The 20,715-nt window shown below is 41.6% G+C and overlaps 1 protein-coding gene across 1 annotated transcript in view; it reads left to right on the top strand.

The window, feature by feature from the left end:
• The window catches only part of ADGRG2 (adhesion G protein-coupled receptor G2), a 148,544-nt gene that overhangs the window by 25,751 nt on the left and 102,078 nt on the right, over positions 1–20,715 (top strand). The window contains exon 3 of the mRNA XM_063444698.1: positions 9,725–10,315. Within this exon, the coding sequence (XP_063300768.1) occupies positions 9,725–10,315 (591 nt within the window). The remainder of the gene's footprint in view (positions 1–9,724; positions 10,316–20,715) is intronic.

Here is a 20,715-nt window from a genome sequence, read left to right as displayed (position 1 = left end):
AGTAAGCACAGTAAAACCACAGTAATAAAGTGTTACACCATGCTTTAGAGTGGCCATACTTAACGTAAAACAGAACAGACAGATAAAATAACCAGGACTAGACAGAGTCAAGGAAAATCAGGAAAATTTAGAAATCAGAGAGACAATATGAAAAAGCCAAGTCAGAGATACCAGAATACAGAATGGTCAAGAGGATAGCCGGGTCAGTAACAATGATTCAAAATAGTAAACATGCTATTTGGTCAAGAAAAAACACAAGAGGGCACTCTGCACTTGGAACTTAGGCCTGGGGCATAATTGTGGTTACCATGCCCCTAACACATGAGGGAGCAATGATTATGCCTTAAATTGTAATCGGTAATGTTATGGCACTGATGCATGTGCGCCACGTCATAAAAAAAAGGGCTTGTTCGCAATGGGTGGTGTCTTTGATGTTATAGGAGTAGGCATGGGGAGTGCTTGAGAAAGAAAATAAATAAGCTAATAAACAGAAATGCATAAACACTCTGAACTGGGGGATAATCCCTAATAGCATAAAAGACACAACAATGAATACAAGAAGTGTTCCAGTAGGAGTTAGTAAAACAAGATATGTGGAACAATTAATTAATCAAAAAATACAAAACAAAATATAATTTTTATGAAATTACATTAAAAAATGTGCATATAACCATATATGGAATTCACACTTGTGAGATTATCGCCTCAATGGTGCATTAAAAATTAATACTGAGATTCAAGTGGGGGGCGTGGCCTGACCACTGAGCCGAGAGGACGCTCACCTCGACGGCTCCGGCACTTCGGGGTGCTAAAAACGAGGAAAAAAACCTTTAACAGGCGGTGAATCAGTGCCAACTGGCCTCCTGGTGAGAGGAGGAACCGGGGCGCACACATCGATGCCCACCAAGCGACAACTGCTCCGGTGCGTACCAACCACCCGGGAGGGGCCTACCAGCATGGCGGGAGCGGGAGAGGCGGCCGCTCTCCTGCCGCCAGGCATGGATGACACCTCACCACACGATCCACGTTCCCCCCCCCTGGTCCGGTGGGGGTTATCCCGGGCCACCCCCACACGATCCCCACAAGAAAAGACAAACAAGCAATCAACCTACCGAGCCCAGAGGGGAGCGTGGCAGAATACAAAATGGCGGATAGCACTCACACTGCACCCCTTGCCACAGCATGGCAGTTCACAGAGATCCGACTCGACCTCATATTTAACTCCTTCTGGGAAAAGATAGAGGCCCTCTCTTGGCCCACAGAGCAAGAACTCTCTCAAAGAAATACACCACGGGAAGACCCACAGCCGGGTGAAGCAAACCCAAAGCACGCCTACCCGAGGCCGAGCAGACACATAAAAAGACCCACTTCGACTACTCGACATGAAGCCGTTCAGACGGCCCCACAAAGCCTAGCTAAGATGGCTGAAAGCGGGATCACTGACCTGAAGCAGCAAACCACTAACGAATGGGCAGCGGCCTCCAAGGCCAAACTCGATGCCGTACGCCTAAGATTCTGGGAGCGACGGTGGGTAAAGAGCTCACACCCAATACTGGTATCAGCCACAACGGCAGCACGCCGCCACACACTACCTCGCAAGCAAGCAAAGCACCCGAGCAAAGCGCCACCACCGCTAGAGCGAGCGCAGGGCAAAGGGACTCGGCGGCCGAAACAACGAAAGGGTATTAACCGCCCAAAGAGCACAAACGGTGATCAAGCAACGGCACCGGGGACCCCCATGAGAGGCTAGTGCGGACCCTCCTCTACCCGACAGGGTCACCGCGACCCACAGCGAACGAGGCACTGCAACCAAAACAATAGCCTGCAGACATCACCCTCCCATCGCACCGCCAGCTCCACTAAGACTGACCTGAGGAGCAGAGGTACACAGCAACCCGTCACATACCTAGCCAAAGATGGCTCCTTGCCGCAGCTGAACAGCACCTGCTTGCACGAGGCTCAACACCGGCAGCAGACACATAAGACGGCGAAAGGGTACACCGTGAGGATTTTAACCCTTGGAGTACTGGCGGTCAAGAGGGACCCACGGCAGAGCGTCCAACGACTTTCCCACAGACTGGGCATTGGGTGAACGGGTGAGTGGCCCCGGACTGTCTTTCGGTACAGGCTCAAGCGGCATTGCAGACCCGGTTAATCCTGCTGAACTACCGATATGCTTTCCTATATGCCCAATACATGCCACCACCTTTACATTCCTCGGTCAGGCATTGGCTAAAGGGACACCTGCCACTAAAGATGAGTCAATAGCCCAATCTCTCATACTGACCCCAACAAGGACTGTTGGTGACTGATTGTTAATGTTTAAGCCTGAATCCACGTTCCTTTTATATACTTATGCATAGTGTTGGTTAATCTGTACAAAACCTGCAATTTATCTTGTTTTTGATATACCATAAGAAAGGGTAACGTTGCAGAGACTCTCTCCCTCCACAGCCTACGCAAAGGCCAGATCCTTAATTCCTAACGCACAGAGCGCTTCTAAAGCTCACTTTATGCCAGACTTACTACACCTGTTTGCCTGTGCTTAGCTCTACTCTGCCTCATTTTGCTATTTAGTTTTACGTTGTTTAATGCGCAAGTTAAGCATGTACCATAACCACTGGTTTGCATTGCATCGCAACATGTCAATCCCACCGCTATGCGCGGGAGGCGAACATACCACATTAAATACAAGACACGTATTTATAACCATAAGCGCAACTAATATACTTATAAGCGACTCTGCCCTAGCTGGTTATACTATATAAGCGACCTGTTTAATATCACACAGATACATATGTATATGCTAAATGTTATCACTAGCGTTTTACTACACTACCTGTACTATCTATGTTGCCACTAACCTAATTCAAGCATGTACCAATCCTGTTTACATAATATACTTCCATTTCAACTGATGTTTTAACGTTACATTGATTAAGCCTGATAAACTATAAAATTGTGCCAGTTAATCGTATACCCCACATGTTAAGCGTGGGAATCTCTTGAGGATTGCTTTTGGGGCACCTCAAGCTTGCCTGTTTCCCTTACGTGCACTACAAAAATAAAGAATGTAAAAAAAAAAAAATGAATACTGAATATTGATTTTTAAAACACCATTTAGGTGATACTCTCACAAGTGTGGATTCTATATATGGTTATATGCACATTTTTTAATGTAATTTTATAAAAGACAGTTCCCAGAACAAACTGTGGTTTACACAAAAGTAGGCATGGTTGTTTATCTGTTAGTTATTATTGATATTTCTTTTGGATATGACGCTGGACGACAATGATCTCCTTACCATAAGAACAATAATGATATGGAATTCTCTGCCTGAAGAGGTGGTTTTGTCAGAGTCATTACAGATGTTTAAACTGCAATTGGATAAATACTTGCAAAAACACAACATACAGGGATATAATTTCTAATTAGTGGGGTAATAGCTGCTTGATCCAAGGAGACTTCTGACTGCCATTTTGCCTTCTTTTGGATCAACAGCAAAAACATACGTGAGGAAGGCTGAACTTGATGGATGCAAGTCTCTTTTCAGCTATGTAACTATGTAAGTTGTATATTTACTGTCTCTCTTTTCATGTTGTGTGGATTGTAGGCCATTTGTTTATCCACTGGGCACATAGTAGAGCTGTGGAGAGAAGTTATGGAGAAAATTTAAACTATGACGAAAAGACTGTGTTATTATTTTGGGTTGGTGTCAGAGGTTTAAGAAAGGAGTGCATAATTGACAGATTGCAAAGTTGTAGTTCTCAGTTACCTTGGCCGAATGTTATAGTGCTGCATTATGGGAATAATGATATTGGTTGATTCAAGTCTGTAGTTTTAATTTATTTGTTTCAAGAAGATGTATGGCAGGTGAAACAGATGTTTTCTGATGTGCTAATTATTTGGTCTGACAAGGTTAGTGTGGTTGCGCAATGCAAATCTTAAGCCGTTACAGAGAATTAGGCACAAGCTACATAAAAACATGGAGAAATGTATGGCATCAATTGATGGTTTTACGTTTTGCCATGTTGACATTGAGGGGCAGTGCGATGGTTTATATATTAGTGATGGTGTTCATCTTTGTAATGTTGGTCTGGGTATTTTTAACAATGATTTGCAAAATATGATTGATAAAGCCGTGGTCGGGTGGGGTGGGCTGCAGCATTAGTTGAAGGCTGCAGCGATAGGGTTTAAGATCATCTGTCTATTTAGAGGGGGGAGGACTATATGGTATTGGTTATGGATATGTTTAAAGGACCACTCTAGGCACCCAGACCACTTCAGCTTAATGAAGTGGTTTGGGTGCCAGGTCCCTCTAGGATTAACCCTTTTTTTTAATAAACATAGCAGTTTCAGAGAAACTGCTATGTTTATACTGAGGGTTAATCCAGCCTCCAGAGCCTCTAGTGGCTGTCTCATTGACAGCCGCTAGAGGCGCTTGCGTGCTTCTCACTGTTAAAATCACAGTGAGAAGACGCCAGCATCCATAGGAAAGCATTGTAAATGTTTTCCTATGCGACTGGCTGAATGCGCGCGCGGCTCCTGCCGCGCATGCGCATTCAGCCGATGACATCGCGAGGAAGGAGGAGAGGAGGAGGAAAGATCCCCGCCCGGCGCTGGAGAAAGGTAAGTGTTTAACCCCTTCCTCTCTCCAGAGCCCGGCGGGAGGGGGTCCCTAAGGGTGGGGGCAGCCTCAGGGCACTATAGTGCCAGGAAAACGAGTATGTTTTCCTGGCACTATAGTGGTCCTTTAAGTTCTGGTTATTTAGGGCAGTGTTCCCCAACCCAGTCCTCAGGGACCACCAACAGTCCAGGTTTTGTCAGCATCTCCATTGGAATAAAACAGGGACATACATAAATCCTGGAGTGTTGGTGGTCCCTGAGGACTGGGTTGGGGAACACTGATTTAGGGCATAAGTCATATTTAGTCATAAGTTAAATCTCTGGGTGGTTTTGAGACCGGATATTTTTGGTTACAAGTTATCTGCTTTTCAAAGTGAGTTAAGTTATTGATACAACGTGTTTATAAACTAAATAAAATACCACGGCACTTTCTTCCACATATCTGTCTCAGTGTGTTTATTACAGTTATACTTTTATGTGGTTTGTTATGTATATGGTTTATTTCTAACACCTGTAGTGCACATGGGCTAGTATTGTACAACACATAAGCATTAGTGAAATATAATACATGTTAGTACAATATAACACTGTGTTATATAACACATTAGGCTACTTCAATATAACATAGTTGATCAGTGTGATATATCTGTCACGGACAAGCATAATACCCCAGTAAGCACAGTAAAACCACAGTAATAAAGTGTGTTACCAGGCTTTAGAGTGGCCATACTTAACGTAAAACAGAACAGACAGATAAAATAGTCAGGACTAGCCAGAGTCAAGGAAAATCAGGAAAATTTAGAAATCAGAGAGACAATATGAAAAAGCCAAGTCAGAGATACCAGAATACAGAATGGTCAAGAGGATAGCCGGGTCAGTAACAATGATTCAAAATAGTAAACATGCTATTTGGTCAAGAAAAAACACAAGAGGGCACTCTGCACTTGGAACTTAGGCCTGGGGCATAATTGTGGTTACCACGCCCCTAACACGTGAGGGAGCAATGATTATGCCTTAAATTGTAATCGGTAATGTTATGGCACTGATGCATGTGCGCCACGTCATAAAAAAAGGGGTTGTTCGCAATGGGTGGTGTCTTTGATGTTATAGGAGTAGGCATGGGGAGTGCTTGAGAAAGAAAATAAATAAGCTAATAAACAGAAATGCAGAAACACTCTAAACTGGGGGATAATCCCTAATAGCATAAAAGACACAACAATGAATACAAGAAGTGTTCCAGTAGGAGTTAGTAAAACAAGATATGTGGAACAATTAATTAATCAAAAAATACAAAATAAAATGTAATTTTTATGAAATTACATTAAAAAATGTGCATATAACCATATATGGAATTCACACTTGTGAGATTATCGCCTCAATGGTGCATTAAAAATTAATACTGAGATTCAAGTGGGGGGCGTGGCCTGACCACTGACCCGAGAGGACGCTCACCTCGACGGCTCCGGCACTTCGGGGTGCTAAAAACGAGGAAAAAAACCTTTAACAGGCGGTGAATCAGTGCCAACTGGCCTCCCGGTGAGAGGAGAAACCGGGGCGCACACATCGATGCCCACCAAGCGACAACTGCTCCGGTGCGTACCAACCACCCGGGAGGGGCCTACCAGCATGGCGGGAGCGGGAGAGGCGGCCGCTCTCCTGCCACCAGGCATGGATGACACCTCACCACACGATCCACGTTCCCCCCCCCTGGTCCGGTGGGGGTTATCCCGGGCCACCCCCACACGATCCCCACAAGAAAAGACAAACAAGCAATCAACCTACCGAGCCCATAGGGGAGCGTGGCAGAATACAAAATGGCGGATAGCACTCACACTGCACCCCTGGCCACAGCATGGCAGTTCACAGAGATCCGACTCGACCTCATATTTAACTCCTTCTGGGAAAAGATAGAGGCCCTCTCTTGGCCCACAGAGCAAGAACTCTCTCAAAGAAATACACCACGGGAAGACCCACAGCTGGGTGCAGCAAACCCAAAGCACGCCAACCCGAGGCCGAGCAGACACATAAAAAGACCCACTTCGACTACTCGACATGAAGCCGTTCAGACGGCCCCACAAAGCCTAGCTAAGATGGCTGAAAGCGGGATCACTGACCTGAAGCAGCAGACCACTAACGAATGGGCAGCGGCCTCCAAGGCCAAACTCGATGCCGTACGCCTATGATTCTGGGAGCGACGGTGGGTAAAGAGCTCACACCCAATACTGGTATCAGCCACAACGGCAGCACGCCGCCGCACACAACCTCGCAAGCAAGCAAAGCACCCGAGCAAAGCGCCACCACCGCTAGAGCGAGCGCAGGGCAAAGGGACTCGGCGGCCGAAACAACGAAAGGGCATTAACCGCCCAAAGAGCACAAACGGTGATCAAGCAACGGCACCGGGGACCCCCATGAGAGGCTCGTGCGGACCCTCCTCTACCCGACAGGGTCACCGCGACCCACAGCGAACGAGGCACTGCAACCAAAACAATAGCCTGCAGACATCACCCTCCCATCGCACCGCCAGCTCCACTAAGACTGACCTGAGGAGCAGAGGTACACAGCGACCCGTCACATACCTAGCCAAAGATGGCTCCTTGCCGCAGCTGAACAGCACCTGCTTGCACGAGGCTCAACACCGGCAGCAGACACATAAGACGGCGAAAGGGTACACCGTGAGGATTTTAACCCTTGGAGTACTGGCGGTCAAGAGGGACCCACGGCAGAGCGTCCAACGACTTTCCCACAGACTGGGCATTGGGTGAACGGGTGAGTGGCCCCGGACTGTCTTTCAGTACAGGCTCAAGCGGCATTGCAGACCCGGTTAATCCTGCTGAACTACCGATATGCTTTCCTATATGCCCAATACATGCCACCACCTTTACATTCCTCGGTCAGGCATTGGCTAAAGGGACACCTGCCACTAAAGATGAGTCAATAGCCCAATCTCTCATACTGACCCCAACAAGGACTGTTGGTGACTGATTGTTAATGTTTAAGCCTGAATCCACGTTCCTTTTATATACTTATGCATAGTGTTGGTTAATCTGTACAAAACCTGCAATTTATCTTGTTTTTGATATACCATAAGAAAGGGTAACGTTGCAGAGACTCTCTCCCTCCACAGCCTACGCAAAGGCCAGATCCTTAATTCCTAACGCACAGAGCGCTTCTAAAGCTCACTTTATGCCAGACTCACTACACCTGTTTGCCTGTGCTTAGCTCTACTCTGCCTCATTTTGCTATTTAGTTTTACGTTGTTTAATGCGCAAGTTAAGCATGTACCATAACCACTGGTTTGCATTGCATCGCAACATGTCAATCCCACCGCTATGCGCGGGAGGTGAACATACCACATTAAATACAAGACACGTATTTATAACCATAAGCGCAACTAATATACTTATAAGCGACTCTGCCCTAGCTGGTTATACTATATAAGCGACCTGTTTAATATCACACAGATACATATGTATATGCTAAATGTTATCACTAGCGTTTTACTACACTACCTGTACTATCTATGTTGCCACTAACCTAATTCAAGCATGTACCAATCCTGTTTACATAATATACTTCCATTTCAACTGATGTTTTAACGTTACATTGATTAAGCCTGATAAACTATAAAATTGTGCCAGTTAATCGTATACCCCGCATGTTAAGCGTGGGAATCTCCTGAGGATTGCTTTTGGGGCACCTCAAGCTTGCCTGTTTCCCTTACGTGCACTACAAAAATAAAGAATTTAAGAAAAAAAAATGAATACTGAATATTGTTTTTTAAAACACCATTTAGGTGATACTCTCACAAGTGTGGATTCTATATATGGTTATATGCACATTTTTAAATGTAATTTTATAAAAGACAGTTCCCAGAACAAACTGTGGTTTGCACAAAAGTAGGCATGGTTGTTTATCTGTTAGTTATTATTGATATTTCTTTTGGATATGACGCTGGACGACAATGATCTCCTTACCATAAGAACAATAAGGATATGGAATTGTCTACCTGAAGAAGTGGTTTTATCAGTGTCCGTACAGATGTTTAAACAGTAACTAGATGCATACTTGCAATAATAGAATATTCGAGGATATAATTTTTCAGTGTAGGGGAATAGCTTATTGATCCAAGGATAAAGCTGACTGCCATTCTGGGGTCAAGAGGAAATTGTTTTCCTAATTTGTTGCAATATTGGAAGTGCTTCAAACTGGGGGGTTTGCCTTCTTTTGGATCAACAACAAAAAACAAATGTGAGGAAGGCTGAACTTGATGGACACGTCTCTTTTTAGCCTATGTAACTATGTAATTGTAACTATTGGGTAGCCAATTCATGTATGCACTAACATATCACATCAAATAGCAATACTCTATAGTGCAACAAATAATTATTCACCCTTGGCGTGACAGCCGCACATGCTCAGTAAGGTGCATGCAATGAAAATTTAACTGGTCATGCGTGGAGCAAAAAAAATAATCTTACGTGGAAACGAAGTAAGAACAGGATAGAGAGGCAAGTATTGTGTTAAGCTCCATCCTTTGTCAATATTATCAAGCATAGGACAAATTTATAAGACAAAGTAGTGCCTACTTTGTCTTATGTTTTAAAGAGAAATAGTTCAGAAATTCTGAAAGAGGAAAAAACAAACAGATTCTGAAAGATCAAGAGAAGAGGAAACAATAGGAGAAAGGTAATTGTGACAGAACAGAGCCACTTTAAGTTGGGTTTTACTATTCCTACAACTGTGCCAGAATTTGTATAGCTCATGTGTAAACCCTCTAAACTTTGGTTATAACTGACAAACACTCAGGTTTGAACATAAGCAGTAAACAGGGTGTATGTTGGGAAATATTTTATCATGTGCTCATGTGACAGGTTATGTAACTACAAATGTATTCTTACAAATAATTTGCACCGTGGACCCATTTAAGTGTATGATAACATAACACACAGAATGCATTTTTTGCTTAGACTAGTGTAAAATGTATTTCAAGTATTCAAGCTAGTTTAGGAGTTAAAACTTATGACTCGCTATAAATTTATGTACAGATTACATATTGCTGTTTGCAGTTCTAATTTTTTTGTGTTTTTCCATTTTTAGCTCAGACTACTTCTTTTGGAACATTCAAAGCTGTCTTTGAGAAACCATGTAACCAAACTATGGACTTGAAGATCCCTCTTCCAAATATGACCCAGTTCACAGTGTGTACCTTTATAAACCTCACATCAACAGATCCCTGGACCGCGTTTATTTACAAGCTTCCCATGTCTCCTAGCAATACATATGAACTTGGTTTATTAGGAGACAGTGGTCTTATGAAGATATGGATGTTTGACACACAGATAACTATTAATAAGACCCTTAAAATCAATACATGGTATCGGACATGCATTTTCTGGTATGGCAATAACAATTCTATGGAATTTTATGTGAATGATGATTTGACAGAAACAAAAATACTCAATGCAACTCAGCTGACTGGTGGAGGAACCCTATCCCTTGGATGTTCACAAGAAATTAACTCATCATTATCTGTAGGATTGGTTGGTGAGCTTTACATGTTCGGGGTGTGGAATAGGACAGACTATGCACTGCTACGATTTTGCATAGACGGAAATGTTGTCCCATGGAATACGAGCTATTGGTCCTATAATAGTTCGGTAATACAGATGGATGACAGTTTATCTTGTGGTAAGTGCTGCAAATCTCATATTCCATTGCCAATGGGTTGATATTTTCTGTTTTGTTATTTGTAACAACTTCCTTTTTTATGACTAGTTATGCTCATTGAAGGTAGAATGAAATCCACCACTAAACAACCATGTCCAGTGGTGTATTTTGGATTTGTGCTGCCCTAGGCACCCCCCCCCCCCATATTTAAATTTTTCGCACCCCTTCCTGTCACGGACGCACTTTGACTAATAGACACTTTCTTACTGATGCATTCACTGACATACACTCACTAAAAGATACAGTCAGTGGCACACATACTGTTTAACCAACACACACTTTTCCCTGGGAGAGCTGGAGTGGATTACTTACCTGCAGTCCAGTGGGGCTGCTGCGTGGGCTGGTAGGGGGCAGACAGGCAGAGTAGGAGGCGAGGGAGCTCTAATCTTCCTGCTCAGCTCCCTCATGCACCACTTAGTGATGCCGGGAGCCAGAGTGACGTCATATTCCAGCTCCCGGCTTCATTAAGTGGCGTGCTAGGGAGATGAGCATGCTCCTTCGCTGCCCGCCATGATAGAAGCTGCCGCTCGCCTCGGTGGGGGGGGGGGGGGAGGGTAGGTTAAAAATAGCCAGCCGGCCAGCTCTTGAGCCCCCCAGGACACAAGGCAAACTAGGGATCTGCCTGGGTGTTTAGGGGTGGCTTTTTTGCAAATGCCTTGTTTGCCTCGTGTAAGATACATCGCTGCTTATGTACCATGAGTATTGGCCATAAAGACTGTCAGGAATACTAAATTAATAATTCAAAGTAGGGATGTGCATGGGCACAATGGGTATGGTTGGGGTTAGGGGTAGGTTTAGGGGGGTACTATGGTTAGGGGTGTAACATATTCTTCCTCACCTTGCAGTCAGCGGCCATGCATCTGCATGACCAACACTTGCGGCATGTTAATGGACGCCGGCCGCTGTGGATCCACAGCTAATTATGCCCCCACATCCACTCACGTGATTTAAGACATTGGCGTGCATGTGGCGTCACGCACGCTACAAGCTCACACAATCAGAAAGGTAAAGCAGGTATTTAAACCTAACATTACCTTTCCTCATTGCCCTGTCGTGGTTTCCCTAGTGGTTGTCCGAGAGTGCGTTCCTTATTCAAGTTTATTCTGTTTTTTTACTTTGGCTTTGATTTTTGACTTCCCTGTATTCTGACATCCCTGACCTCTGGCTTTCCTTTATCGTTGTGTCCCTTTCTGTGTCCCCTGACCTTGGCTATTCTCCTGACTATTCTTTGGTATGTTAGTCCAGCCATTCTAAGGCCCGCTAATACGTTACCCATTAGTCATCTGTGTAACACAATTTTACGTGCTGGATCATATAGTAATCCTGACAGGGGTAGGGTTAGGGCTAGGGTTAGATTCCTGTCATCATTCCCTTCATTTTCCCTCCATCTCCTGTTGCCACTTTCAGAAACCCAAAGCACTTCGGCACTTCTGAAATTCGGCACTTTCGGCAATTCGGTTCGGCACTTCCGAAATTCAGCAATTCGGACATTTGGAAGCATCCGAATGTCCAAATTTAAATTCGGACCAAAACAAATTGCACATGTCTAATTCAAAGTGAAGTTACAATTTAAGGTAAAAAGATGAACTAGAAAAATTATCTAATTCAGCTATGCATTTAATTTGGCTACTCTGGCCTTAAATTTTAAATTAATTTTGAATTCACTTTTGAATTCTCAATTTAGTAAATAACTCTATCCGTGTATAAATGTGTTCATGGTAGGAAGATTCCACATTGGCTCTTATTTTTTTTACCTAGTTTATAAGTCATTAGTGTGTGGTAGTTTGCATTTTGTCTGTAGTGATTTTGGGAAGAGCCAGTAGACACATAGACGGGTGACATTAATAGGGTGATTTGCTAATGCCATGTTTAAAGTATTAAGGAATTTGCCTAAAAGTGGATGTTGCCCGTATACACTACTTTTTATGTTAATTTTAAAAAGTTGTACTTAGCACATTGAAATTTGCACATCTTGTTGTATCTCTCAGTAACGGTTAATAATAACCAAGCACAGGAACCACGTCTGCCCCTATACTTCTTCTTCCAATCATTTAAAGCTTGTGGGCCAGTGGAATATGAAGTGGGGTGGTTAGGGTGACAGGCAGCTGGTGGAGCACATCTTACCACCCACCTGTCACGACCTGTACTCCTGCTGGAGCCAAGATATGACAACATCCCAATCCCATCAACAATACCGAGCAGTGAAGAGCTGGAAAATCAGTGCACAGAAACTGATCCCAGCAGAATACCACTCCAGCTCTCCCTGTCAAGGTAAGAAAAGGTAGCTTGGTAGACCTGAACAGCTGAACAAAAATAAATACAAAAGAGAGAGCACACCTGAAAGTTAGGAGAGACCCTCTAAAACCCTAGAATAAACTTAGCAAATTAAAACAGAAAAAACAGGTAGCACCAAGAAACAGACAAAAAGATCTAAAATGTCTCTAAAGAGCAGTAAAAATAGTCAATACAACAGTCCTTGTTGGACTTCAATCAGGAGCAGCATTTGAAAAATGAAACAAAAACATAAAAGACCCAATAGTGCAATATAGTAGAAAAATGTATAACATACAACATAGAAGTCTAAAAAGTGTCAACTCACATAATATAGAGCTATACCAGCTCTATATAAAACAGCATGCAGTGGTATTGTATCCTCACTTGAAGGATATTCTTCAAACAGTAGTTCACAGCAGAATGATGACGGAGTGGAATATATCCAATGATAAAAGAAAGGCCAATAGTGCTCTCTATTGAGGTAAGTATACACGCAAATAATGGAAATATACTTACTGTGAATGGAGCAGTCTGACCTCTCTATATATCAAGCATGGGTGGTATAATCCCCACCTAGGATTATTTTGTGCATTGGTCCACAGAAGTATATGGAGGTGCCAGGTAACAAGAATAAAAAAAATATAATGATAAAAGCTAGAAAGTATATGGCTAACAGCAAACAGTGGAGTAGCCAAAAATACTTTATTACAATATAAACAGGATTAAACCACAACGCGTTTCTCCCCTTAGAGCTTTTTCACAGTGGCAAAGTTGTGTGGTGTGGTTGTCAGGGCACTTCCTGTGCAACAGGAAAGAAGTTGGTTAAGTCTATTCTGTGGCTATTAATACACCTTAATTTGTTAAAAGGGACACTCTACTGCCTGACACTCTACTGCCCCAATAAAATAAAATAAATCCTATTCAGTAAATATCGCCACATATGCATTTAATTATGTATTTTTGTACGAAATGAAAGGGAATGGCTTGTTAAGGACACAGGAAGTGGCTTCTCCTGTATTATAAAAAAAAAACTGACATGTATTTGTATGTATTATTTATTCTGATTCGTGTGTGATTTATATTTTTACAAATTCCATGTGAATAAAAGGTAAATGAATAATACATAAAAAAAAAAAACTAAAAAAAAACTAAATTGATTCAGAGACTTTAAGTCAGAGTTTGGTGAATAAAGGCCAGGGTATCTTGTGAAACTTGGCAAAGCACAAAACATTGCTGAAATTTTCCATTTGTACCATGGCTAACTTAAATCAGCCAAGGCCAAAAAATCCTTTCTGACAAACTAAAGAAAAAAAAGATGAAAAGGCATTGAAATATTAAGTATATATTGATAGACTAATATAGCTATGTCAAGACGGTATATTTGAACTGCGTTTATTTTACAGAAATAATCACTTGTCTGTTGGATGTTAATTTCCTCAGCTTTGAAATCTCCAGCCACCTTGCTTGGATGACATCAGAGCAGGAGGAATATATTTCCAGCTGCACAACAGGGGAAAAACAAACTTTAATCTAGTTGTCATTAAACAAGCTTGAACAAATTCTAACTTTGTGCCTGCTTGTATATTTAATTCGGCAATTTTAGCATGTCCGTGTACAAAATGAATGTTGAAATAACCTGAAAAGTATTAGTTCCAGAATGTGATGTGGAAAATTCCAACTTTGTAAATTAAAACACTTACGATCCGAACGTAGCATTCACCTTTTAAAATATGTTTAAACCTGGGCCTTGTAAAGAAACAAGCTTATATTAGTTTTTGTGATGTGATTTGTCAACGTTCAGCTTATGCGTTTGGCTTATTTCCTTCTTATTTCAAATATGTCATGCAAAATCCATCAGTCCATCCACCCAAGTGTAATATAAAATAAATCTAATGGTAAAAGCGTTGTATATGGTTTAGAGAGAAATAGATCAGATAATTTGCCTTACATATTTATTCTTTGCTTAACAGCAGGTGGATGTTAAAGGGACACTTTAGACACCAGAACAACTTAATTTTGCTGTAAACACTGCCTTTTCAGAGAAAAGGCAGTGTTTACATTAGTGCCTAGGAACACCTCTAGTGGCAACTACTAGAGATGCTTCCTGGGGCAGTGCTGCACGTTTAGTGTCTCCACGCTCTGCATGGAGACGCTGAACTTTCCCTATAGAGATGCATAGGAAGCCTCTGTATGATGAGATGCTGTTTGGTAAGGCCGGTGTTTGGCCCCACCCATTTGGCCCCACCCCCTCCCGCCTCCTTGATGACCTCCTATAGGAAAGCACTGGATTGGGTGAGAACATCAATTCTGATGATGTCAGTCAAGGAAGTGGATCAAATGTAAAATTGGGACAAATGAGAAGCTAATATTAATCCTAAGGCACAACATTTTTGTGCTGAAAAACCCCAACTCGACTTATACTCGAGTCAATGTCTGTATTATGGCAATTTACATTGCCATAATACAGACAATGGGGCTGTGTAGGAGGGGGGCTGGCAGGGAGCTCTTACTTACCTCTCCTTCAGCTCCTGTCAGCTCCCTTCTCCTCCGCGCCGGTCCGGTCAGCTCCCCTGTCAGCTCACAGTGTAAGTCTCGCGAGAGCCGCGGGGTCAGAGTGCGGCCGCAAGACTTACACTGGGACTTGCAGAGGGAGCTGACCGGACCGGCGCGGAGGAGAAGGGAGCTGACAGGAGCTGCAGGAGAGGTAAGTAAACGCCCCCCCTCCACTGAACTGCCAATGCCACTGGACCACCAGGGAGTGAGAGCCCCCCTCCCTGCCATGTATCAAGCAGGGAGGGGGGACGAAAAAATATATATTTATAAATAATAATAAAATATAATAATATTTAAAAAATAATATAACAAAAAACTATTATTAAAATAATAATTCAAATAATAATTAAAAAAATGCCCACCACCCACCAAGGCTCTGCAACACATACACAAACACACACTGCATCACACACACACACACTGCATTCATACACACACACTGCACTCATACACACACACTACACTCATACACACACACTGCACTCATACACACACACTGCATTCATACACACACAGCACTCATACACACACACTACACTCATACACACACACTGCACTCATACACACACACTGCATTCATACACACACAGCACTCATACACACACACTGCACTCATACACACACACACACACTGCACTCATACAAACACACTCCATTCATACACACACTGCACTCATACAAACACACTCCATTCATACACACACTGCACTCATACACACACACTACATTCATACACAAACTGCACTCATACACACACACTGCACTCATACAAACACACTCCATTCATACACACACTGCACTCATATACACACACTGCATTCATACACACACTGCATTCATTATATACACACACTGTAAATAAATATTCAATTAATTTTTTTTTTTTTAGGATCTAATTTTATTTAAAAAATTACCAGTAGCTGCTGCATTTCCCACCCTAGTCTTATACTCGAGTCAATAAGTTTTCCCAGTTTTTTGGGGTAGAATTAGGGGCCTCGACTTATATTCGGGTCGGCTTATACTCGAGTATATACGATAGTTGCTTTTACTTCTAATTGTGGTGTGCCCAGAATGTTGGTCTAATTAAGTAAATAGAATAGAATGTGAAAAGTGGATAAAATTGCTTGTATCTTACACAATACACACAGTAATACATTGTGGTATAGTTTGTATCAATGTGGTGTTATCAAAATGATTATCTTGTTAGAATTTCAAATATACAATTTAGACAAATGAGAAGCTAATATCAATCCTATTGCGCACTATTCTGTAGACTATTACAACTTTGCTTCTTTCAAACGATATCACTGTAGAACTTTTTTTTATTAAAGAATAAAAGTAAAGTTTTAACTAGTTTCTTACTTCTAATTGTTTTGTGCCCGGAATGTTTTTGTAACCAAGTAAATTGGACAGGATGCAAAAAGCAGATAAAATGGTATGTATCTTACCTAATACACTCAGATCCTTATACCATTTTCAGAAAAAAAAATTTTTTTAAAGTCTGGTGGTAGTTTAATTGGGTATATGTGGTTTTGCGCAGGTGTCATGTTGTGTGGGTCCATATACTATGATGATTTTATGCCGCTCCTGATTTGTTAATCTGATCATGCCATTTTATCAGGCATCATTACACCACAAAAGTGTTTGGAATAAATATTTGTTATTTTGAGGAAGATACCAAAATTATGAAGCTTTTTATCTTTATATAGCTATCGTTCGTAATGAATGTATTGTGTTATGTGTTTTGTACCAATGACATGTGTACTGATATAGAGAAGGAAGACCCAAGATTTAAAATATAAAACTAAAATATGGGTTTTTTGTTTTTCCCCTTCTCGTCCTATATTTCCTATAGGAAGTAAATGAGTACATTATGTAAGATTCAGCACAGTTAGTGTTAATGGTTTTCCAATACAGAAACAGTCTAAAATTGTGTGCAATTGTTTTGTATTTATGTTTTGTATTTATGAGCTAATTACATTGTTAACTTGTTTTCACACATATTGCAGACACCTCCATTGCAGACCCATTTAGAGGAAGTGGAATTTCACACATCCACCATATTTTTTGTGTGTGTGTTTTATAACGTACTTAACCCAGCAAGACTAATAAGTAAAACATTAAAAAAATTCTATACATTTATACATTTCTCCCTGGTGAAGCTTTTGTTTGACCCACATGTAATTTTCCTCTCTGAATCAGTATTTTGTTTTGGGCACCATTCAATTCAAGTGGAGCCCACAGTATGATCTGTAATGTTTGTAAGAGCACTTGAAGCTAATGTTTATTTAAGTTGGAAGCTCTCCAAAATATTAGGGTAACTCGTAGTATGCCTTTTCCAAATACTTATCTTGTAACAGTATATGTTAATACTTGTTTTGTTTTTTAAAATATCTTTTATATCTTGCTCAGTATTGTTAGAACTGGCCACAGTGTACTAATGTGGGCGCCACTTTGTTAAATGAACAATTTTCAAAAACCATTTTTCTGTCTTGTGGTTCAAAACTTACAAGTTTTATGATATATTTAAATATTAAAAAAACTACTTTTGCAATACTAGTTAGGTATAGATTGATGATCGGTTCCTCTGATTATTAGAGCCGGTATTTGGCATATTTTTGATCGTTATTGGTCTTGTAATTTACAGATACAGTTAGGTCTGGAAACATTTGGACACTGGCTCAATTTTCATAATTTTTGCTCTGTACGTCAGCACAATGAATTTAAAGTGCAACAACCAGATGCAATTGAAGTGCAGATTGCTTTAATCCAAAGGGTTGTACAAAAGTATTGTATGAAACGTTTAGGAATTGCAACCATTTTCATACCCAGTCCGCTTATTTCAGGGGCTCAGATGTAATTGGGCAAATTAACACAATCATAAATAAAATGTTTTTTAATACTTTGTCGAGAATCCTTTGCACTCAATGGCTGCTTGAGGGCTGGATATCCTCATTTGTGATGCTTTGCCATGACTTTACTGCAGCTGTCTTCAGTTGTTGTTTGTTTGTGGGTATTTCAGCCTTACGTTTTGTCTTCAGCAAGTGAAATGCATGCTCGATTGGGTTGAGATCAGGTGATTGACTCAGACATTGCAGAATATTTCACTTCTGGATTACTTTCGCAGTATGTTTTTGGTCATTGCCCATCTCTAAAGTGAAACAAGGTCCATTCTACTTCACTGAATTTGGCTGAATCTGAGCAGACAATATATATACACGTCAGAATTAATTCAGCTACTTCTGTATTCGGTCATATCATCTATAAACACTAGTAACCCAATGCATGCCCATGCCATCACACTGCCTCCACCATGTTTTACAGATAATTTGGTATGCTACAGATCATCTGTCCAAAGAATGCTAGCATTGGGCTGGCTTTTTTAGTTGTTTTTGGCAAAATCTAATCTGGCCTTTCCATTTTTGAGGCTTATGAATAGTTTGCACCTTGTGATGAACCCTCTCTATTTGCTCTTGTGAAGACTTCTCTTTATGGTAGACTTGGATAATGATATTCCTACCTCCTGGAGAGTGTTCTTAAATTGGCTGGATGATGTGAAATGGTTTTTGTGTAGGCTATTTGAACAGGACAGGTCCTAATGTACTGTAATACTTTGAAAAAGCCCCTTTGGGTAAAACGCGTTAGTGTTTTTATGTAATCGGTTTTATTATCTTTGTTTTTAATAAAACTAGTTTTTTACCCTACCCGGACCTTCTTGATTTTATCCCTGAAGATTTTATCTGCAGGAACCACATTTTTTACCTCCTTGGTGGGGAGTAAACCACCTACCCTACACAGGATTGAGCAAAAACCTCATTTTTTCTCTCTCCTTATGTGTGTATGCATCATTTTATTTTGCTTTTACACCAAACAAAACAGAGAGCACTATTTTCTGTTTTTATTCTCATTTTATGTAATTGGTGAATATCTGGAACACTGCAATTTGGAGGGAAATACCCATTAATGCTCGACACCTCAACTGGCCATTGACCCCGACCTATCATCTACCAGGAACCAAGCTGAGCAACATAACCACAGGTGGGGATCATACAGCCTAGGCACACATATCTGGAGCTGAAAATAAGCTCCAGAAAATGGCAAGTGGGATTTTTATTATTATTTTATTTCTCCTATTTAAATTTTTTTTTCAATCTTTATTTAGTGCTGCACATTTAATACAGAGTCATACATGATATGTGGGTATTGTGGCAGTGTATTTTTTCTTTTTTTTTTTTTAACAAACAGGGGCCAGGTAGCCCAAAGGGGATAGGTACACAGGTTACAGAATATAGAAAACATGCAGTTGAATCAACTTGTGCTTCCCCCTCTCTCTTCCCCCCTCTCCCTCCCCGTCCGCCCTCTTTTTCCTTATTTCTCCTATTTTACCTCACCACCTATAGAATATACTACACTATATTATGTTTTCAGTTCTCTTATTTTCCACATTGACTCACCACCATATGGATTTGAGAACACACAGAAGGCGCTGCCTCCCTGTACCATTTCCTGACATATACCCAGTTACGGCAGGAAAGAAAGAACTGGTTTGGGATGTACCAACTGCTATACCCAGATCTAACAATCGCTAGGAACCTCACAATTGCACATACTGGGCTGGCTGAGATTGATAGGAATGTGAAGGCTGTCAGCAATCACACTGCTTTCTGTAACAGCACAGTAACAACACCAAGCACCATAGGATGGGGGTCACCGCGAGGAACAGTCCCACCAGTGGCCCTGATGCTATCCAGTCCCACCAGTTCCTGTGGTGCTGCGCTAGGTGAGTGTCTCCTCGACCTCTCCCTAGTGCAGCACTGTGTATCCCCTCATGGTACCGAGCAGCTACTTGAAGTATGCTACCTGGCGCCAAGTGTCAGCCTGCTGCCTGATTCGCATAATTAAATTTTTTTGGAAGGGGGTGTTGTATGGACAGCGATGGTAGTCTGATTCTTGTCAGCATTGCCTTGCAGCTTTCCTGCGTGCTCTGTAGAGATACCAGGAGCCAGAATGTGATGTCACTCTGGGCCAGGCACCACTACAAAGTGCACAAGGGAGCTTTGAAGGCAACCTGACCTGTGGATCCACTCCAGTTCTCCGTAAGATAGGCGTGTGATTGCTGTCAGCATACACAAGTGTCAGATGTGTGTAAAAATTGTGTTGCATTTTCAAAACTTTTAATGTACAGAATATTTGCACCAGTGAGCAGCATTTGGCCTGAAACATGATGATTAATCTGCATCGGCTCTGTAAAATATTATATTGGTCAGTCTAGTACTGGTGACATCTTCTCTCACTTTAGGATGCAGATCCCATTATCCTGTATAACCTTTCCAGTGTTCCTGCAGAAATAGGTGGAATTGATTTGTAAATGAGCTAACACAAGTTTAAGGGCCTATCAAATAAGCTCACACACACAAATAGTATGTTGTGGCTGTACCGCTCAAACATTTACATTCCACCAGGCTCTAAAAGGGGCAAATAATACCCAGCTACCTTAATGTCTTTCTAAAATAAACACATAACCATATTGACCA

The sequence above is a fragment of the Pelobates fuscus genome, chromosome 1 (assembly GCF_036172605.1).
Source record: "Pelobates fuscus isolate aPelFus1 chromosome 1, aPelFus1.pri, whole genome shotgun sequence".
Classification (NCBI taxonomy): Eukaryota; Metazoa; Chordata; class Amphibia; order Anura; family Pelobatidae; genus Pelobates; species Pelobates fuscus.
The sequence above is the reverse complement of the archived record's forward strand: the minus strand, read 5'-3'. Positions and strand labels throughout refer to the sequence as shown.